At 35.2% G+C, this 21610-nt stretch overlaps 1 protein-coding gene across 1 annotated transcript; it reads left to right on the top strand.

Moving 5' to 3' along the window:
• Positions 1 to 10343: 10343 nt before the first annotated feature.
• Positions 10344 to 12410, top strand: LOC104230092 (uncharacterized). The gene is made up of 2 exons (XM_009782827.2): positions 10344 to 11491; positions 11857 to 12410. The coding sequence occupies exons 1-2, from the start codon at positions 10346 to 10348 to the stop codon at positions 12181 to 12183; spliced, it is 1473 nt and encodes a 490-aa protein (XP_009781129.1). The 5' UTR covers positions 10344 to 10345; the 3' UTR covers positions 12184 to 12410.
• The last annotated feature ends 9200 nt before the right edge of the window (positions 12411 to 21610 follow it).

The following is a 21610-nucleotide window of genomic DNA, read 5'->3' as shown; positions in this document are numbered from 1 at the left end:
ACACAAAAGGACAAACTGTATTTTATTGAGTAAAGGATGAAAGGGTTTTACAACTAAACAAGCAACCTAAAATACGAGTTACAACCCTAAAATAATTCGAATAATGAAAATAGCAACAGAACAGACAGACAAGACTCACACAAACAGAATGGAGGGATAGAAGGGTTTGACTCAATAAAATAAATAAAATCTGGATCACAACCCTGACTCAATAAAACAAATAAAATCTGGATCACAACCCTGAAATAACTCAAATAATAGAAAAAACATCAAAACAAGGTACCAAGATTCCTTCCTAGTAAGGAGGGAATGACTTTCCAATTGCTAGGCTTGGCATTTAGCCACAAATGTGCTCATCAGAATCAGCAGAGCCTTCTCCAATTTCAAAATCATTAACTTTTGTTAGCAAATTCCCGAGAGGATTCTCATACTCCCTGTCACCACGCATCATCCCCACAAAGTGTGCATCATCATGTGCAGGTAAAGGATTCTGCGCGATATTTTGGATGTCACTGCCTTGGATCACAATCAGGTTTTCCTGGATCATCCTTTCTATTTCTCTTTTCAAATCCTGACAGCTTTCAACATTGTGCCCCTGGGCATTGGAATGGTGTTCACACCTTTTATAAGGGTCAAATCTTCTCGCACGTAGGTCCACATGATTTGGAGAAATATGTGCAATCATGTCATAATGCTTTAACATATCAAATAAGCTTGCATAGGACTCTCCTATTGGTGTAAAATTATCTTTCAACCTTTGTTCCCCTTTATACCTCTGGCTTGGATGTGGGTTATAGGGCACCTAAAAATTTTGTGGAGGCTGTTGGAGATTTCGTGATGCTCGTGCTCACCTTCTGGGGTGTTTTGGTGGCTGGACAACATACTGAGGTGGAGCGACAGAGTATTGAGGGTTCTGAGGTAGATAATACTGCTCAGGGGAGTCATGGAAAACTTGAGGAGGCTGCTCATACCTTCGAGATGTTCTTCTGGGACCTCTTCTCGACCCTAATATCATCATGATTTCTTCAACCTTCTCATTTGTGTTGCTAAAATTATCAGACTCAACCCGAACAGCCTGAGTTGCGGCTTTAAAAACTGCTTGACTTATAATTTTGCCTGTCTTAAGACCATTCTCTACCATTTCTCCCATTTGGATTGCTTCCGAGAAGGATTTGCCAACTGCGGACATCATGTTTTGAAAGTAATCTGGTTCTTGCACTTGAAGGAAGACAGTGATTAACTCGTGGTCATCCATGGGTGGCTTAACTCGAGCTGCTTGCTATCTCCATTTAATGGCATATTCCCTGAAACTTTCACTTAGTTTCTTCTTCAGGTTTGAAAGGGAAATGCGGTCTGGGGCAATGTCGATGTTGTATTGGAACTGATTGACAAAGGCCTGTGCCATGTCATTCCAGACGTACCAGCGAGATGTGTCTTGATCCAAAAACCATTCGGAGGCTATTCCCGTAAGGCTTTCCCCAAAATAAGCCATCAACAATTCTTCATTTCTTCCCACACCTCTCAGTTGATTGCAATACCTTTTCAGGTGGGCTATGGGATCTCCATGCCCATCATACTTTTCAAATTTGGGAGTCTTGAAACCAGGCGGCAAGTGGACATCGGGGAACATACATAGATCTTTGAAGGCAACACTCTTTTGACCGGCCAACCCTTGTATGTTTTTAAACCGTTGTTCTAAGCTTTTCACTCTTTGGGTCATTTCTTCCTGTACCATCTTTCGGGCAGGCTTCTCAATGTTTGCAGGAAGATCAAATGAGTACGAGTGGTACTCAGGAGAGTGGTACTACTCTTGCTGTGTAGCAAATTGTGACTCATGACGAGGTTGTCCTTGACCACTGGCCCATGCTTGACACATTTTGGTCATTTGCTGTTTCAGTATTCTATTTTTCTCAAACACCGTAGACTCTTGTTGAACCCTCTGGCCCTGAGTCTCTTGAGCACTTGTAACAGCTTCGATGTCAGTTATCATTTTTCCTTGGATCTTGTGTTTATAGCTTACCACAAACCGACCACTTCAACTTTCTTCACAATTCAAAACAAAACAGGTTAGAATGGACTCAGTCGGTCCTTACTATTATCAGTATTTTTTTATTTCTTCATTTTTCAATTCTTTTTAATGGTGATCGAACCTGATGGGGGTTGCCTACGTATCATGTGGGAACATGAATCAGATCTTGCGTAATTCGGGAAGATCATGAATAAAGTAAATAAACTAACTCTTTTTTTTATTTTGAAATTCGTTTTTCTTTTTCGAAAGAAATACTTACAAAGAAGAAAGAAAATATTTTTGGATTTCAAAATTTCTTTTTTTAAGGATTTTTGAAAAGAAAGACTTCTAAAGAAAAAGAAAAAAAAATATTTTCTTGAATTTTAACTTCTTTTCTTTTCTTTTTTTCTGAAAATTTCGAAAGAAAAACTTCTAAAGAAGAAAGGAAATATTTTTTGGAATTTTATTTTGAATTTATGAAAGAAATACTACAAAAGAAAAGAGAACTTTTTTTTTGAATTTGCAAACAAATATTTTTGGATTTTGAGAGAGATTAGAAGAAAATATTTTTGTATTTATTTTTTTTAAAAAAAAAAAATTGGGGTCTAAAAGAAAGACTTTCTAAAGAAAGAAGTAAATAAAAATATTTTTTGGATTTTTTTTTAAAAAATGGTGTCTTAAAAAAAAGACTTTTCTAGAGAGGAAGTAAAGGAAAATATTTTTGAATATTTTGAAAATTATGGGCCGGAACCGATGAGGTTTGCCTACGTATCTCACATCCGGTGAGAATCAGACTCGCGTAGTTCGCCCAGTTTTGACAGAACAGGAAAACATGACACTTGAAAATTTTGGCTCATTTTGAAATGACTTTTTTTTTCAGAATTTTGGCAGATTTTCAGAATTTTCTAAATATCTACCTCTCACTTTTTGTTTCTTTGTTCTTCTTTCTCCTTTTTTTTTTTGATTTTCTTTTTTCTCTTTTTTTTCATTTTCTTTCCCTATTCTAGAAGCCAATCAACATGCAAGCTGAAACAGATAGATACGTAAGTAGCACGTAAGATGCATCAAGATGGTCTTTTATTTTTGGGTACACCTGTCCTAGACGGACCCAACCCCTGTGTTGAGTCCCCAAAGTCAGATGCACATGATGCAAACAAATGTTCCTACTAGGGATCCGGCATGAGGCTATTTTATTCTAGGTTTAAAAACCTGGGTGTATTGTTCTAGACCTGGCTTACCCGAGCGGACAGCTCGAGCTAGGGGGGCAGCGTACTGGGAATACAGAAGCTTCACCGGCTTTGCAACTTGTCTGAACCTCGTTCTAAAATTGGGATATGACTCTAATAGAACAGAAGTCACACGAAGTGCACACTTCCCAGATGATTTAGAAGACTGAGAGAGAAGAGGGTTTCATAACAATTTATATACAGTTCAAACAATATTAAAGCAGTAAAAGCGGCATTTAGCACATTAGGCTCAAACATATAAAAAATCAGATAATAAATAAAAGCCAAGTATAACAGTTATTCTAAGCTCGAATTCTTGAACCCTGAACCAGAGATTCTGGGTTCGTTCCCCAGCAGAGTCGCCAGAGCTGTCACACCTCCTTACACCTCCTTTTTACACCCGAGAGGGGATATAAGGGAGTTTTTCCAATTAAAGTGACAATAACCGAAACAGGATTATTTATTCAAATTCAGAGTCGCCACTTGGGATAATTTATGGTGTCCCAAGTCATCGGTTTAAAATCCCGAATCGAGGAACTTGAATTTATTTATGGTCCGCGAACACAAAAATCCGGGAAAAGAATTTTGTTAACCCGGGAGAAGGTGTTAGGCCTTCCCGGGTTCCGTAGTTCTAGCACGGTCGTTTAACTCTTAATATTTGCTTGTTATCTGATTTATTACACATTTAAAACCTATTGCGCATTTTTAACTCTTTTAGCCGCTTTTAATATTTCGGGAAAATTCAAGGTTATTTAAAACACGCCCTGAACCACACCACATGAAATGCACTCGCGGTCCACGACACATTTTATTTAACGTTGTTGAGATTTAGATTTGGGTCACATGAAATGCACACCCGAGAATTTTAGAAATTAAGTGTCACAACCACGTAACGGGAACCGTACCCGTAGCTATGACAATTTAATTACACGCCCAAAGCAAACTAGGATGTTCATTTAGAAATTCCATTCTTTTCACCATGAATAAAAAGCTGCTGAATGAAGTCAATTTGGATCAGCAAAAGCAATTATCACTACTAAGTTTTGTTGCCTATTCCCACGGATTTGTATCAACATAATCCGGAAGATCTTAGCCTACACATACATAAATATGTATATAGAATTATAGATATGCTCGCGTGCATTTGTATGCATAAAACTCGACCTCTTCTATACAAAGAAATTTCATTCTTCACAAAGCATATATATATATATATATACACGCACATATATATAACCAATCCAACGAAAGTTAAACCAAAAATATAAATATATTTAATTCTCCTATTGTCAGATTACTAACACTAAAGTCTTGAAACCTATATCTCTTAAAAACCGCATCGCAAATGAAGTCTCAATTTAGCTATTTAAAATTTATCCAACAGAAACATAACTAAATAACACAAGCAATGGTCAAGAAGCAAAATCACCTCAATTAAAAGACAAGGGAAAAGAGATGAGGTATGAACTAGGCCTTTTATTGATGAATTCAAAACTGCAGCTCGAAAAAAAAAAACGGAAAATGACTAATCGGAACAGTATACCGGGACTCGAACGAACCAAAATCTTCGCTGGCGAGAGCCTCGACGGACCTCTCGAACCGCAAACAGACTATTCGAACTTCAAGCAAATTTACTTCAATATATTGACAAACAAAGACCTCCAAGCAAACTAAATAATATAGCAGCGAATGTCGAGCCTCCACGACGAACCAGATCTGCAAACAAAAAACCTTGAATCGTACACCTCATTTAAACTCGAATGGGACTGGTTTGAGATCGGGTTTGACGTTGGTTTTGGGTTGGGATTTTAGGTGTTTTGATGGTTGAAGCAGTGAAGGTTAGGTTGGTTGCTGGTTGTTGTATCTTGGTTGAGGAAGATGATGAAGCTTGGCAGCTATGGAGGATGGTTGGCGAAGGGGTGTTTGACGTTGTGGTGCTAGGGTTTTGGGGTCTCTAATGGCTGAAGGAGGAAGATGATATCTGATGGGGGGGTCGTGAGTAGCGACTGGTTTTTTGAAGAGATCCGGGGTCCCTGATGGCTTTCTTTCAACGAAGAAGAAAGAGCTCATGGAGTGTAACAGCGCAGCTTTTCTTCTTTTTGTCTTTTTTTTTTCTTTTTTTTTTTATTAGGCTTACCCCTATTATATAGGTCTAGGTCTAAAGGTGTATTTTTGTATATTTTGCAAATTAGCCCCTAGGTCTTTTGTGTATTAGGTCCCTAGGTTTTTTAAGAAAGGGGTTGAGGGTATTGGGCTCAGGGAATGAGCTTGGGAATTATGGGCTAGGTCCGAAAAATTATGCCTAAAAATGGGTCGTTTGAGCCCGAATTTTATTCTTTCCTCACGAACGAGACTAAATACGATCTTATTTATTAATTAATCCTACGTAAGCAAAGTACCTATTAAAATAAGACTGACCGTAAAAAAAATTATTTTTGGTATTTTCAAGATTTAAAATGACTACAAAACATTAATGAACTTATTTTTTTTGTGATTTTTGTTTTCTTGTAATAAAATAAAGTAAAAGAGTAAAAATGAGTTGAAATAGCTATATAGGCCTAAATTAAATATTTACGTGCTAAATATAAAAAATCTTGGGGAGGGTCAAAAATCACATGTCTACACAAGCCAAATACAATACCGAGCAAGCCAAACGATACTCCAAAAATGCCATCCCGCATATACCGGCCTCCAAACGGCTCGAAACTAGCCAAAAGCAACTCAAATACATTAAATAAACCTAAGGAAGCAATTCCAAATGATAAAGGTCGAATCTTTAATCAAAAGCCCAAAGTCAACCAAAAGGTCAAACTCGGGCTCGCGTCTAGGAACCCAATGAAACTCACAAAATTAGATAACCCATTTAATTACGAGTCCAACCATACTAGTTTCACTCAAATCCAACTTCAAATTAATATTCAATGCTCAAAAATCCACTCTATGAAACTTTAGACAAAAACCTCCAATTTCTCTCTTGAAACCCTCAATCAAATGCCAAAAACGAAGATAGATTCATGATGTAAAACCAAAAATGAGTAGAGAACACTTACCCCAATCCACATGGTGAAAATCACTTCAAAAATCATTTCAATCCGAGCTCCATAGCTCCAAATATGCAAAAATGGTCGAACCTCCAAAATAGAGTACTTTATAATCACTGGGCGAATTAGTGGATCGCCATCGCGGTCTCGAAGAAGAAAGATGAACTGTCCCAGAAATTCCTCTATGTGATCGCCACAAAAGCCACGCGAACACGGTACACAAGGCTCACAAACTACGCGATCGCTGAAACAAGACCGCGAACGCGAAGAGGAACCAGCCTATACCCAGCTTAGCCCAAATCACTATGCGAACACGTGTACACGTGCGCGAACGCATTGCTCAAACTGCAGTAACCTTCGCGAACGCGTCTGAGGACTCGCGAACGCGATGAACAACTTTTCCCTAGTGATCAGCAACTCTATGTGATCATGATTAACTCTACGCTATCGCGAACAAGGAAACCAGATGCTTAGCAGAACCAACAATGCCAAAATTAAGGAAAACGATCCGAATTCGATCCAAAACACACCCGAGCCCCTCGGGACCACGTCCGAACATCCCAAAAAGTCCCATATCATAATGCACATTTACTCGATGCCTCAAATCACACATATCAATATCAAAACGAAGAATCGCACCTCGAATCAAACGTAATGAACTTTAAATCTTTCAACTTTCAAAACTTGTGCCGAAACATATCAAATCAACCCGGATTGAGCCCAAATTTTGCACACAAGTCTCTAATGACATAATGAAGCTATTCCAATTCCCGGAACCATAATCCGAATCCGATATCCTCAAATTCAACTTTCGGTCAAACTTATGAACTTTCCAAACTTTCAAAGTTCCAACTTTCGCCAATTTGTGCCTAAACCTTTAGAAACATCCAAATGCAAACCCGGATATACGCCCGAGTCCAAAATCACCATCCGGACTTAACGGGATCATCAAAACTCCAATCCGAGGCCAAATACTAAAAAGTCAAACTTGGTCAACTCTTCTAACTTTAAGCTTCAATCATGAAATTCATTCTTCCAAATCGATTCCGAATAACCTGAAAAACCAAAACCAACAATACACACAAGTCGTAATACATCATACGGAGCTACTCATGCCCTCAAACCACGAGCGAAGTTCAAATGCTCGAAACGATCGATCGGATCGTTACAAAATGTCTCAAGTTGTATGACAATTCTCTATAGAAGTTTGTTATTTCTTTTAGAATTTAACTTAGACATGATAAAATATAAAATTCTCAACACTATGGGTGTATTTGGTATGAAGGAAAATATTTTTCGGAAAATATTTTCAATTTTCTTAGGTTTGGTTGGCTTAAATATTTTGAAAAATATTTTTCTTGTGAACTCATTTTCCTCCAATTGGATGAAAATATTTTTCGTATCAAGAGAAGGGAAAACATTTTCCAAAACTCCTTCTCAACTTTCCCTACCCTCACCAACCCACTCCATCCCCTCTCTCCAAAAAAGGTTCTTTTTTTTTCCAAATTTCAGTTTTTGCATTATCACCCACCCTACTACCCCTCCACCCCACCCCCTCTCCCGCAAAAAAAATATTTTTTTAATTGCAATTTTAAATTTCTATTTTTTTCATTTTTACGCCCTTCCCCCTCCCCCCGCACACAAAAAAAATTACTTTTTCCTTTTTGTAATTTCAAATTCTGGTTTTTTTTTTCATTTTTCTTTCCCCGCCACCCCGGAAAAAATATTTGTAATATATTTTTCAGTTTTAGTTTTTTTTATTTATCGGTTTAAAGGTTCAAAATTTTACAAGTTCCAAAGTTATGAGTTCGGAGGTTTATATGTTTGGAAGTTTACGGGTTAGAAATTACGCGGTTTCGAAAGTTTAGCGGTTCGGAAGTTTATGAAATATGTGGGTTTGGAAGGTTGTTGGTTTGAAAGTTTATAGCTTCATATTTATTATATCTAAATTATTTATGAATATTCTTGAGAAGTCATTTTCCTTAATTTGCGTACCAAACACCGAAAAATAAATAAGATTACTACTTATTTTTCAAAAAAATATTTTCTTGGAAAACATTTTCCGTTATACCAAACACACCCTATATGTCAAAATATTCTCCATCGGGTCGCAAATTAGTGACTAGTCAGCTTCAATATACGATAACGTGCTACTTCATTTATTATTTTTATCAAGTATCAATTGGTTTGATCACAAATATCTATTTATAATTATCATATAATATGAAGTTATTGGTATATATTTAGAGCTTAAAAACTGGCGTTAGAAAGGTGGGTTGTCAAATAAGATAGGATCCACTTCTAGCATTCCTATTCTAGCATTTGGCTTATTAGATTGTACCCAAAAAAAAAAAAAAAAAAAAATTGAGCTTCTTAGATGATTCAAATCGTGATAAAACAAACGTACAAAAACTAAAAGGAAGAGGACTAACAGTGTGTTTGGTGCGAAAAAATATTTTCTATGATAAAATTTTCCTAGAAAATATCACTTATTTTCTCTTGTTTAATTGGTGAACAAAAAAAAAATCGAAAAATATTTTTTAGTAATTGGTTAAAGAGTAAAAAATATTTTGTAGGAAAATAATTTTTATGATACTCTCCTCATCTCACTTCCCCCAAATTCCCATGTTTACTGTGCCCTCTCCCACCACACACACATACCCCAAATACCCAAGATTTTCAGGACTCTATTTTCTTCAAAAATTTAATTATTCTATTTAAAATTCATCTAAACCCAAATAAATTAATGTGCTTCTTTGCTTCTTCACGCAAGATAACGTAACGTTGAAATTTGTGCTCCATGCATAACTAAAAAGAAAATACTCTTTTTTGGTTGAAAATGAAAGTATTCTTTCTACAACATGAAAAGAAAGTACTTATTTTGTTGAAATGAAAGAAAATACTTTTTCTACATCATGAAAGAAAATACTCATTTTGTTAAAAAGAAAGAAAATACTTTTTCTACATCATTTTATTGAAATAAAAAATATTTTTTACATCATGAAAAGAAAATATTTTTTGTTAAAATGAAAGAAAATAACTTTTTTACATCATGAAAAGAAAATATTTATTTTGTTGAAATGAAAAAGAAAGTACTCTATCTACAACATGAAAAGAAAGTACTCTTAATGATATTTCTATTTAGGGTGGGGCTGGAGAGTGAGGGGTAGTGGGTGGGATGGTGGATGTAGGGGTGGGTGGGGTATAAAGGTGAGGTTGGTAGGGATGGGAATAAGGTTGGCAAGGTTGAAAAAAAAGTTTTAGAAATATTTTCATTTTCTCTGGATAAGGAAAATATTTTTTTTTTCAGTCGGAAGAAAATGAGTTCATAAAAAAAATCCAAAATATTTAATGCAACCAAGCGTGAAAAAATTAAAAAATATTTTTCGAAAAATATTTTTCTCGCACCAAACACACCCTGGATGTTGAATTTGTTAGGAATAAATTGAATTACATATGAATATCTATTTAGTTTTATAACTTATCGAAGAAATTGTAGCTTATAAATAATGTACAAAGAGTTTTGTTTGCAAGCAGCTGACGAGTAGCTTTGCAAGTAACTTTGCAAGCAGCGTCAACTTGACTTGGCAGTAGCTTACAAACAACTATGTTCTTCGATAAATACAACATTAAACATTCTATACATTAACTTAAAGTGAAATAGTATATTGTTTTCTCTGCTTCAGTTGTTTTGTTATTTATTTTATAAGGAATTTATTTGTTTCTTTTATCGAGATTAAACCTAAAGAAAAAAGAAAAGAAAAGAAAAGGTGAAGACAGAATCCTGGTGCAGGAGGATGTCGATCGGGTACATTACCGAAGTGGAGTGGAATATTACAGTTATCGCACTTTTTACTTTTTCTCACTAAAGATCAGAAAGTGACACGTAGTATTCCAAAAACTCCCATGCAACATAACACGTATTCATCTTTTATCCAGCAACATCCCCTAACGTGGGCATTCAAATTCAACTTCCTCAAAACTCTGTCCTCCTCAACCCCGCAATTCCCTCTTAATTTCCACCGCACTATATATATCTTTACTCTCATCCATTAGCATAGGGAACGAAAATGATGAATATTTTCGCTATTTTTCTTGTATTAACCACACTTCTAACAGCAGGGGTCTTTTCCCCAATCCTAGAAAAGAAAGAAGAAGTTATAGTCAAAGAAGGTCATAGAGTTGTAGTTGTTGAATATGAGCCAAACGATGGAAATACCAAGGTCTCGATTTCCCCACAAGAAACGGACCAAAAAGCAACAGTAGGGGTTGTTTCAGGTCTCAAAGATAGAATATCAGATACAGCAGGGACAGTTAAAGACAAAATCAAAGAAGCTGCATCCTTTGTAGAAGGAGGAGGAAAAGAAAATGGTGGGATTCATAAACCAACTGCTAGAGAACTTGTTTGTGATGCTTTTGGAAAGTGCAAACATAGGATAGCAAGTGCACTTGGTGGGACCAAAGACACTCTTTCTGGAAAGATGCATGAAATTGAAGAAGATGCTAAAGAGACTGTTGAAAGTGCTTACGAGAAAGTGAAAGATACGGTTGTTGGAAAAGCGCATGAGGCTTCAGAAAAGGCAAGTGAAGTGAAAGAAAAAGCCAAAGATTCTGTTAAGGAGATAGTGGAAGAAGTAAAAGAAGGTGCTAAAGAGACTGCTGAGAAAGTGAGAGGAAAAGCTAAAGACGTGGCCGATATAACAGAGACACTAAAGGGTGATGTGAAGAGAAATGCTTCAGAAGATCTTTATTACATAGAAGAAAAAGCGAAAGCAGCAAAAGATGCAGTGAAAGAAGATGCAAAGAGGCTTAAAGTGGAAGGCAAAAGGGATTATCAAGTAATTCGGAGGTTCTTTCTTGATGCGTCGGCATACATCTTCTCAACCAAGAATTTTAGATCTTTAATGGGAATGATTCATTTCCTTGGCTTTGCATTATCTTATGGGGTGTGTATTTGGGTGACATTTATCTCGAGTAATATTTTGGCAGGAGCAATGCCAAAGCAGCAATTTGCAATGGTACAGAGCAAGATTTACCCTCTTTACTTCAAGACTATGGCTTATGGCGTCGCCACAGCGTTTTTCGGCCATTTCATGAGCCAGAGGCATCGATATTATTATGCGAACAGGGCTGAAACAATCCAGGGTTTCCTTTTTTTTGCAACAATATGCATGACTTTGATCAACTTGTTCGTCTTGGAGCCTCGAGCCTCTAAGGTATGCGGTTATTTTCTCTGTTTTTTTTGCCTATGTGAATTGAACTCACCTAGCCTAATTAGCTTCCTCAATCCAGACAAAGAATAGTAAGTTCTATGCACCTAAAGTATGAAAGATACTCCAACGCTAAAAATCAAAAGGTCACTTGTTATGGCCCGCAACAAGGGAAAAAGTTAATTTAAATTTAAAAATTTATACTTTGATAATCCACTTGATCTCGTGAAGAATGACACATTTCTATAATTAAAATATTTTAACTTTAAATTTTTCATATAATGACAAAGTTTTTACCCCTTACGCACGAAAACGGAGAGTGTACTAGATAGGTTTAGGTTCTTTTGTGATGCGGTATTACAATTTTGCAGGTGATGAGGGAGAGAATAAAGCTGGAAAAAGAGGAAGGAAAAGGAGAGGATATATTTAGCGTAGAACCAAGCACGTCAGGTGTGGACGCTCTGATAGATCCAACAGGAATAAAAACAGGCAAACAAGCAACCAGTAGTGAAGGACCGGCAGAAACACGCCGAGAGTTGTCTGAGGAAGCAGTAAAAATGAAACCTCAAGTTGAGAGATTGAGTCAGAAACTAAAGAAGCTGAATTTCGTCTCATCTTTTTTCAATGTACTCACACTAATGGCTCTTAGTTATCACCTTGTTTACCTAAGCCAATTAGTGCATGCCAACAGTTATTAAACACAGCAAACCTCGGACAGAAGCTCTCAGCAACTAGCCAAACTACTAGTGTCCTTTTTAATATGGTGAATTTCTGATTTTTTAATTGCATGTATTAAAAGGATAGTTCTTGTGATATGATTTTTTTTTCCGTCCTTTTTTATGAGTTATTCTTGTACTTCATTAATGTAGAATCTGAATTCGGACCGTCTGTTATGAACATATTATATTATGGATATTTATTTAGTGTTTTGTTGTAAATAAGCTTCCTGAAAGAAGTTTAGGCATACGAGACTCCGCCGTAAATATGTTTATTTATTTAGTACTCTATTGGAAATAAGCCTGCTGAATTATTTTCGGTAGAAGATTATCTATATCGGGTATAATAAGCTTGTCCTTTCGATATTCGGTTATGGATAAACATTATTCCGGTAGAAAATTATTCATATCGGGTACAATGAGTTTATTCTTTTAGTATTTCGTTATGGATAAGCATTACTCTTAGTAGAAGATTATGTAGTTTACACAGCATGCAAACAGCTTATACAATAGCTTCCTTTCTTCTATAAATAGAGGAAATTTCAGTTCAGTATGAACATAAGTTTGAATTCGACTCTTACTGCTGCTTTATCTCAAGAAGATAAAGAAGTCTTAGCTTATCTCATTTCTTGTTCTCCCGGCTTCGGCAATTTTTCCGGCGCGACTTTTCCACCAATCGGCGAAACACCCACAAATTAAAAACACCCAACTCAAATATTGAAACATCTTTCGGTGGTGGTGCAAAAGTTGCCGCCGTGAGAGGTGGTGTTGGCGGCGGTGCTGACCATCCAGCTTCTTTTAACTGCGACTGTTTTAGCTGTTACATGAGTTATTGGGTGAAATGAGATTTTTCACCTAACCGTCAACTTATTCATGAGATTCTTGATGCTTATGAAAAAGGTTCTGTTATAAAGTTTGTGAGTTTTATTGGAGAAAAGATTTGGAGTGTTTGGACCTGAAAAAATATTTTTATGAAAAAGTGTTCGACGTTCTTCCAACGTGGTTAGATCTTATTCATTCCGAGCATCAAAAGACAGAGGGTGGCAAAATTTATGTAAAGTAATTTGAGCATTTTGCTTATACTTAGTTTAATACCTTTATCATCGCTTGCTTAGTTATATGCTACGTATATAGTACCTATTTTGGTATTTATTTTTATTCGTATTATCTTAATAAAGAGTTACAAAGTGGATAACATTGTTAGATCCACTTAAACTCCAGTAGAGTTTGCAAGAAATATACAACCACCAGAAGTGTGTATATTTTGTATATCTTAGTGTAACTAAATTTTGCTAACCACCAGAAGTGGTATATGCATATGACCACCAGACGTGATAATTTAGGCTTTCTATGGTTGTAATTGAAAACAGGCCAGAGAAATATTCTCTATATTATATGCATGCCTCGATTTGCTCCTGAAGTAGTAAATATTTAAAAAGAGATTGAAGCTAGGGGCGAATATGCAGCTTTAATTAAGTGGCATGTGAACCCAGGGTCCGTCCGTCAAACTAGATTTTTTATGTATGTATTTTCTAGAATTAGTCTAATATTATGTATTGGCACCCATGCTCTATAAAGATTGAATGGCACACTTGGTTATTAATTTACCCCAAAAAAAGGATCAATTCTCACTTAATATTTTTTTAGTAGTGCACTCATGCTCTAAAATTTCTAGATTCGCCTCTGGTTGAAGCATCACAATTTGATGTGATTGATGCGCGTTCAGATAATTAAGTTCCCTTCCCTGAAGGATGAGAATTTTTGATAAATATTAATCCATTCCCTGAAGTAAATGTGATAATATTAATAAAATATGAACACGCTCTTGATGTAAATATATTACAATTCACCTCCAGAAGAGGTAATATGATTGAGAGAATATATATACTCAATATTTTGTATTTTAAATTTGTTGCTGAAGTAGTAAAACAATTGAAATTTTCTCCTGAAGTAGGAAAATATTATGAAATTGTGTTTTTCTGTGCTTAAATAAAATAATAAACTGTTCAAAGTTATTTTTGAAGCACATTTTTGTTTCCTGGAGTGAATTAAGAAATGTCACAACTCAGCTCCTGCAGAGATAGAATAACAGAGGGTACAAATATTATTTTTGTGGCATAAAGATCATTACCGTACGTACTTGTTGTGCGTAAAACATCTTGGATAATTTTATTAAGTATCATTCTAAGGCAAAAGCATTCTTGTAGAATGCTTTCTACTACAACCACATTAATATGTTATGGTTAGTTATCGAGTTCCACGAAGGAAATAACAACTCATGTATCTTTCCCCGAAGGATGTAATGACTATGTGGTTGCAGATTTGATATAAATATTCGGATGTTAATGGTGTTTCTCCCTGAGAAAGATATTTGTCACAAAGTTGGTGGTAGAAATACTGAAATTCTTAATCTTTTACATTTATAAATTTAGCATTGTCTTTCTATTATTTATTTTTTTATAATTATCTCTCATGATACCAGAAGTGTCTGAGCAATATTTGGTAGTACAAAATTTATCAAAAGCTCCTGAAGAGCTAACTGTTTGTCTAGAAGACACATGATACCGGTAGTGTCCGATAAATATTAGATTGTGGATAATAAATGAAGGCTCTCGAAGAGCTTATATACAAATATGTCATTTATATTATATGATTGTCGTCAAAACATATGTTGTAGTAAACCTGAAGTTTACTAATAAAAATGGCTATCATATTGAGACTACAAATGATTGGAAGATTGATAATTTCATGTTTCCACAATCATAAGGGGTAAAATAATATGTATGTGAGAAGTTACCCGTCTTATTCTTTAATTTGTACTATATCATGTATCAAAGTAAACCAGAAGTTTACTAAAGCAAAAGTTTATATCATAGTAAACCAGAAGTTTACTAAGAGATAACACATGTCATGATAAACTTGAAGTTTTCATTTGTCATTTTTAAATGAGCTATTTGAGAATTCAGATAAGCATATAGTGAAGAACTAGAAGATTCTTCAGAAATTCTCATGTGTTGCTTGTTCTCATAATGAATTGATTATATCAGCTAAAGTTGGGACTAAGACCCCTATTCTGAAATATATAAAAGGTGAATATGGGCTCGTTCACCTATCATGTGAACCACTTATAGATACATATATGAGATGGTTACATGTGTAATTATTGTCAACCTGCAGTTTGGCATTTGGAATTGCTTTTATCGATTAAGAGCATAATTTTCAGATTATGAAATCAAGACAGTTCATCTTGATAATACTGGTTTATATCCAAGCTGGTTTAGCATTGAATACCTTCTATTAATGGCTAAACCATTGCTTATGAGAACAAAGCTTCATGTGTTGTTCTAAGATTTTCTAAATTGCATATAGCAGCACTTGTATGCTTCAGACCAACAATATATGATAAGTCATTCCCTCATAATTGGTTTAGGATCAGAAACCAAATATTTTTACTATCTAATAACTTTGTGTGGTATACGATTAATTTCTTTACCACAATGCACAAAGATAGGTTTCCCAAAGAAGATTTCGAGATATATGTTAGTTTTTCTAACATTTGGGGAATGGAATAAACAGCTGAAAAATATGCTATATGAATCGAATTATCATTAATATGATCCTCACTTAAAAGATAAGTCAAGTCAAATGCCAGAAGCATTTGCTGATCCAAAATTAAATATCATATTTCAGCTACAAATGCTCCTATTAAAATTAAAATCACTGAACGATAAAGTTACTACACGCATGAAGCGTAGTAAATCAATCGGTTCGAAAGAAAACAATCCTTGAAAAATAATAGGAGAAAATGATCAAAATGATCATAATGAGGAGGAAATGAGCTCTAGAAGAGCCCACGACATAACTGTCGCACCTCCTTTTTCCGCTCCCGTGAGGGGCGTAGCGAGTTTTCTCCAATTAAAGGACAGTCGAAACGGGATTTGTTTATTTGTTTCAGAGTCGCCACTTGGGAATTTTAAGGCGTCCCAAGTCACCAATTTTAATCCCGAATCGAGGAAAAGAATGAGTCTGTATTATAGTCTGCGAACCAGAAATCCGGATAAGGAATTCTGTTAACCCGGGAGAAGGTGTTAGGCATTCCCGAATTCCGTGGTTCTAGCACGGTCGCTCAACTGTTGTGTTTGGCTTGATTATTTTGATTTGTTAAATACATTTTTATTGCATGATTTTATTGTTACCGCTTCTATTTAGATTTAAAGACCCTTCTTTGAATCGAATCACGCGTACGTATATTCGTGTTATAAATTATATTTTTTAAAACATGCGGAGTTGTGTCACGCGCACGTGTACACAATGATATTGATAATATAATTATTATTATTTTCGATTTTTTTTTTATTATTATAAAAATAGACTTAAGTTCGAAATTGTGCTTAAATAAAATTAAGAACGTCTGTCGCTCTTGTATGATTAAATAGTGAACTGCACATCTCGGGTTATATGAAATTAATATTGATGATCTCCGAAGAACCCTTTTTTATTAAAAATTTGCTCGAAGTTGCGCGAACGCATAATCCGAATCGCCTTTAGAAGTATAATCAAGTCACGCGAACGCATCCTTAATTATGCAAATATTCTTGACAGTAATATAAATTCTCTACAAATGTTTATTGCATCCATCTATTTTTAAATGTAAGAGTCATGAGAAATCACTATTTGAGATGCCTCTAAATTCCTTGAAAAGAATTCACAATTCATTAAGTGTTGACCGCAAATTATATTTTTACGTGTGAATTATATTCCTCAAAAATCATGAGTTTAAAGAGTAAAATAAAAATAAAATAAAAATAAACAACGTGTGATTAATACTACCATTTTTATGGTAAATACAATATTTATCTACCCAAAAAGCGAATTGCGTATAAAACTTAGGAAAACAATTGATTTAATAAATGAAGTAATATTTTTTGAAGAATTTTCATTGTTATATTTGGAGCAAACGCTATTTACACATTTTTTGACTTAAAATGTTACAATCTATAAATCTCATCCTTCTTTTACACCACTTGTTTTTAGTCCGAGGTTATAATTGTTTGGTTAATTTTGCTTACGAAGATTGGGTTTGAGATAAATAAACCAATTCTTATATTCTGCCTATGCGAATATTTGCAAACACTAACTCTATATTTTGTAAAAAATCATTGACATTATTTCATATATTAAAAGAAATGAGTTGATCGCGTTCCTAAAATAACTAAGCCATTTGTTATTAAGAAAGAGAACTAATCTACCAATTGATTTAATACTATATTAACCAACTAAAACAAAACTGAAACTTAAACTAATAAAATTTAAATGAGTAGAAGACATCCTTATAATTCCAAACTTCATTTACTTGCCATGTTGAAGCTCTTCACAACATGAGTTTTAAAGATATGTACCTGATATTTGGAAGCAAAAGAAAATGAAGATGAAAATCAGCAACAGTAATAACAGTGTAACAGCAACAACTGCCCAGCAACAGTAACAACCCAGTAACAGACCGGTGGAGTAGTAATCCCAAAAAACAAAAGCTTTAAGCTTTGAATGAAACAACAACCATTGATACTAATTTCAAACAAAGAAAAAAAAACAGAAGATTTTTTAGTTTTTATTTTTATTTTGAAAGCTTAAATATTTTTCGGAATTTTTCTTTCTCTTAAATGTTCAGCCTTTTTTTTCTCTCTATCTGTATCTGTGTATTTTTCTCTATCTCTATTCTCTCTTTATTGTCTATGTCTTGTGTTCAAGACTTCTTCTTATAACACATCCCATAAACCTTTCAATTAATTAAAATCCATACTTTTTCTCTACCCAACCCATTATCTTTTCACTCATCCCCATTACATTAAATAAACATATCACACCACCCCATTATATTTTGTCCCCCATGCTTCATTTAAAATAATGCAAGATTCCCCCTTTAAATTAAATCTTGTCCCCCCTTTATATTAAACAACTATATCACAACCCACCCCATTTCATTTTGTCCCCCATGCTTCAAATAAACAATTACAAAATGTACAATTCCTAAACTACCCCCTCCGACCTTACTGAAATTACCAAACTACCCCTGAACGTACTACAAATTTACCAAACTACCCATCAGCTATAACACATCAATTAATCAAACTTAACCAAAATATAGACAATATGATCAATTTCTAACAATGTTCAAACAACAATATGAACACGGATGAACATCATAACAACAATATCACATGAACACAATTTTAACAACATTTCAACAACAAATCACATGAACACAAATTGAACAACAAAGAACAACTAAAATTTGATTGAACAATATTTTAGCAACAAACAATCCTATTTTCGGATTCAACAACTACAACAAACAAGTATATTTAGATTTCTAACTTCAATCATATTGAACTTAAAATCAATTCTAACAACATTACAACCAACAATTCCTATATTAAACTTTATGAGACAAATTCAAGAAATAATCACAAATGGTAAACAAGAAATCAAACTATACAAAATTCGGATTCAAGATCATCCAAACAAAGTATGAACATGAATGAATCTATTTTAACACAACAAACATGACGGATTAAACGATTAAATCAATATATTCCTTTAACACAACTAAATTCTTTTTAGACAAATAACAAGATCGACGAATAAACAATTATGAACTTAAGCTTGAACTTAACAATATTAACAATTTCTAACAATACATAAACACATGAAACAAATTGAAGAAATAGTTAATTAAATTTCAATTTGAATCTAACAAACATCAAACTAACAAATATTCACTTAAACAATAATACAAACATGACATGAATATGAAAACAACTAATTAAACTTCTATTTTGAAATCTGAAAATTAATTTAACAAACAACACATGAACATGAACTAAAAATTAATTCAAACGATAAACAAAACAAATATTTGCCGATTTTAGATTCGAAAATATCAAAACAAAATACGGACAAAATAAATCTCAAAAATCTACTAACCGGACTGACATGAAATATGTATGGACTAACTCGACGAACCTCGACCAAGGCTCGAACAAACGGCGACGAACACGTCGAAACAGTAGCAGAAGTGAGGCGATGCAACGGCAGCCCTTTTATTTTCCGTTTGGACGTAGCAGCAGCCGCATACCTGAGCTGGAAACAAGTGGTCGCAGGAAGGAGTGGTTGTTCGAATGGGGGAGATGAAGCAAAAGGCAGAAACGAGCAGCAGCTGCGGAAGAAAGTTGGAGCAGTAGTGGCGTCAACCACGGCAGCGGCACGACGGAGGATGACGAAGTAGCTGCGGCACAGTAGCAGCTGAAGACGTGAGCAGTAGCAGTAGTGTCGACGCGGCTGAAGCGAGCTTCTCGTTGGGTTGTTCATGGTTTTTTTTTTCGTTCATGGGAGGGCAGCTTGGAGGTGTTGGTGCGTGTGTGTGTGAGTGTGACGTTGGGCAGCCATGGTTGAGCTTTGAGGGGGAAGCCATGGATGACCTTGGAGAAGCTTGAGGAAGAAGAAAAAGATAGGAGGGGGGCGGATGACTTCCTAGTCTTTTTAGGGTTTTTTTCTCCTTTTTTCTTTTGTTTTGTGTTGTTTGTAAGATAGTAGGGGTGTTGGGTTATGGACTGGGTCGACCCAGTTCAAAATGGACTGGGTCGTAGGGAAGATTGAGCCATTTTTTGGGCCTATAGCTTGAAATTGAAGAAGAGGCCCAATTCCGACTTTCTTTATATTTTCGTTCTCTTTTCTTCTTTTATTTCTCTAAAACTAAATTATAAAAATACTTAAACTATTATTAAGAACTAAATTAAGTTATAAAAGCACAAATTAACTCTCAATAACAATTAACGCACAATTAAGTATTAATTAAGCATAAAATTGTATATTTGGACATTAAATGCTAAAAATGCAAACGATGCCTATTTTTGTAAGTTTTTAATTTTTGTAAAACAAATTCAATTACTAACAATTGTAGAATTAAATCTTACATGCAAAATGCGACATTATTTTTGTATTTTTTATTAATTTAGCAAATAAACATGCACAGACAAATGCAAATAATTATTCAAAATATCACAAAATTGCACACCAAAGAAAAATCATTTTATTTTTGAATTTTTTGGGAGTAATTCTCATATAGGGCAAAAATCACGTGCTTACAGCTGCCCCTCTTTGCCCGAAGACACGAAGGGTTTTCGTGCAAAGATAAAGCGAGCGATTTTTGCCCATCCGAGTACTCCGTTGAAGCATTTTTTGAAAAAGATTTGACCGAACCTTTGCTTCAAAGGTTTCCTACATATCCTGGGCTAAACAGGAATCAGGTCAATGTAGTTCGGGAATTTTTGGTAGCTGGGACTACCGTGGGACTGCATTGTTACTGTTCTTGCATGCTATTACTACTGCTTACCGATTTCCTTGTTACACCGTGCTTAAAAAGAACAAGAAGCTAGGCTAGAGTACAATTTGTTTTTGTTGCCTTGCTTCCTTGTCTGCTTGCATTTCTTTCGGTGCTTTACTTCTTTTGACACATGTACTTGAGTTTGTACTGTGACCTCTTGTTGCAACCTTCTGTTTCCCGGTGCCGGGGAATTTTATTGTTTCCTGCTGGGGATTCCTATTGTAACCCTCTGTTTTATTGTCCTCTGACTTGATCTTGAAATGTATGCCTCTGTTATCTGGGCGGGCTCCCAACTTCAATACTTGAAAATTAAAGACTTGAAATGTATGCCTCTGTTATCTGGGCGGGCTCCCAACTTCAATGCTTGAAATGTAAAGACTGAAATGTATGCCTCTGTTGTCTGGGCGGGCTCCCAACTTCGACGCTTGAAATATAAAGACTGAAATGTATGCCTCTGTTATCTGGGCGGGCTCCCAACTTCAATGCTTGAAATGTAAAGACTGAATGTATGCCTCTGTTCTATGGGCGGGCTCCCAACTTCAACAACTGAAATGTAAAGACTGAAATGTATGCCTTTCTTTAGGTTGGCAAGATTTCAACAACTTTTAAAAACGCCTTTCCTCTCTTCAGGCGGGCTCCTGACTTCAACAACAACTTTGAAAATAATCGCCATTCCTCTCTTCAGGCGGGCTCCTGACTTCAACCAATACATCGCCATTCCTTTCTTTAGGTTGGCAAGATTTCAACAACTTTTAAAAACGCCTTTCCTCTCTTCAGGCGGGCTCCTGACTTCAACAACAACTTTGAAAATAATCGCCATTCCTCTCTTCAGGCGGGCTCCTGACTTCAACCAATACATCGCCATTCCTTTCTTTAGGTTGGCAAGATTTCAACAACTTTTAAAAATGCCTTTCCTCTCTTCAGGCGGTTCATCCGACTAAGATTTTATCTTGGGAGAAAAATTTCATCAGACCAAGATTTTGACTCTAGGAGATAAATCGTCAGACTAGGTCCATTTGTTGTGAT

This window comes from Nicotiana sylvestris, chromosome 6 (assembly GCF_000393655.2).
Source record: "Nicotiana sylvestris chromosome 6, ASM39365v2, whole genome shotgun sequence".
NCBI lineage: Eukaryota > Viridiplantae > Streptophyta > Magnoliopsida > Solanales > Solanaceae > Nicotiana > Nicotiana sylvestris.
Note: the sequence above shows the minus strand (reverse complement) of the source record. Positions and strands in the feature narration are given on the sequence as shown.

What these genes read in the sequence shown, in the direction of transcription:
- LOC104230092 (XM_009782827.2), top strand. Translation starts at nt 10,346, where the DNA reads ATGATGAATATTTTCGCTATTTTTCTTGTATTAACCACACTTCTAACA. An exon ending in TGGAGCCTCGAGCCTCTAAG is followed by an intron (nt 11,492 to 11,856) that starts GTATGCGGTTAT and finishes ACAATTTTGCAG; the next exon opens with GTGATGAGGGAGAGAATAAA.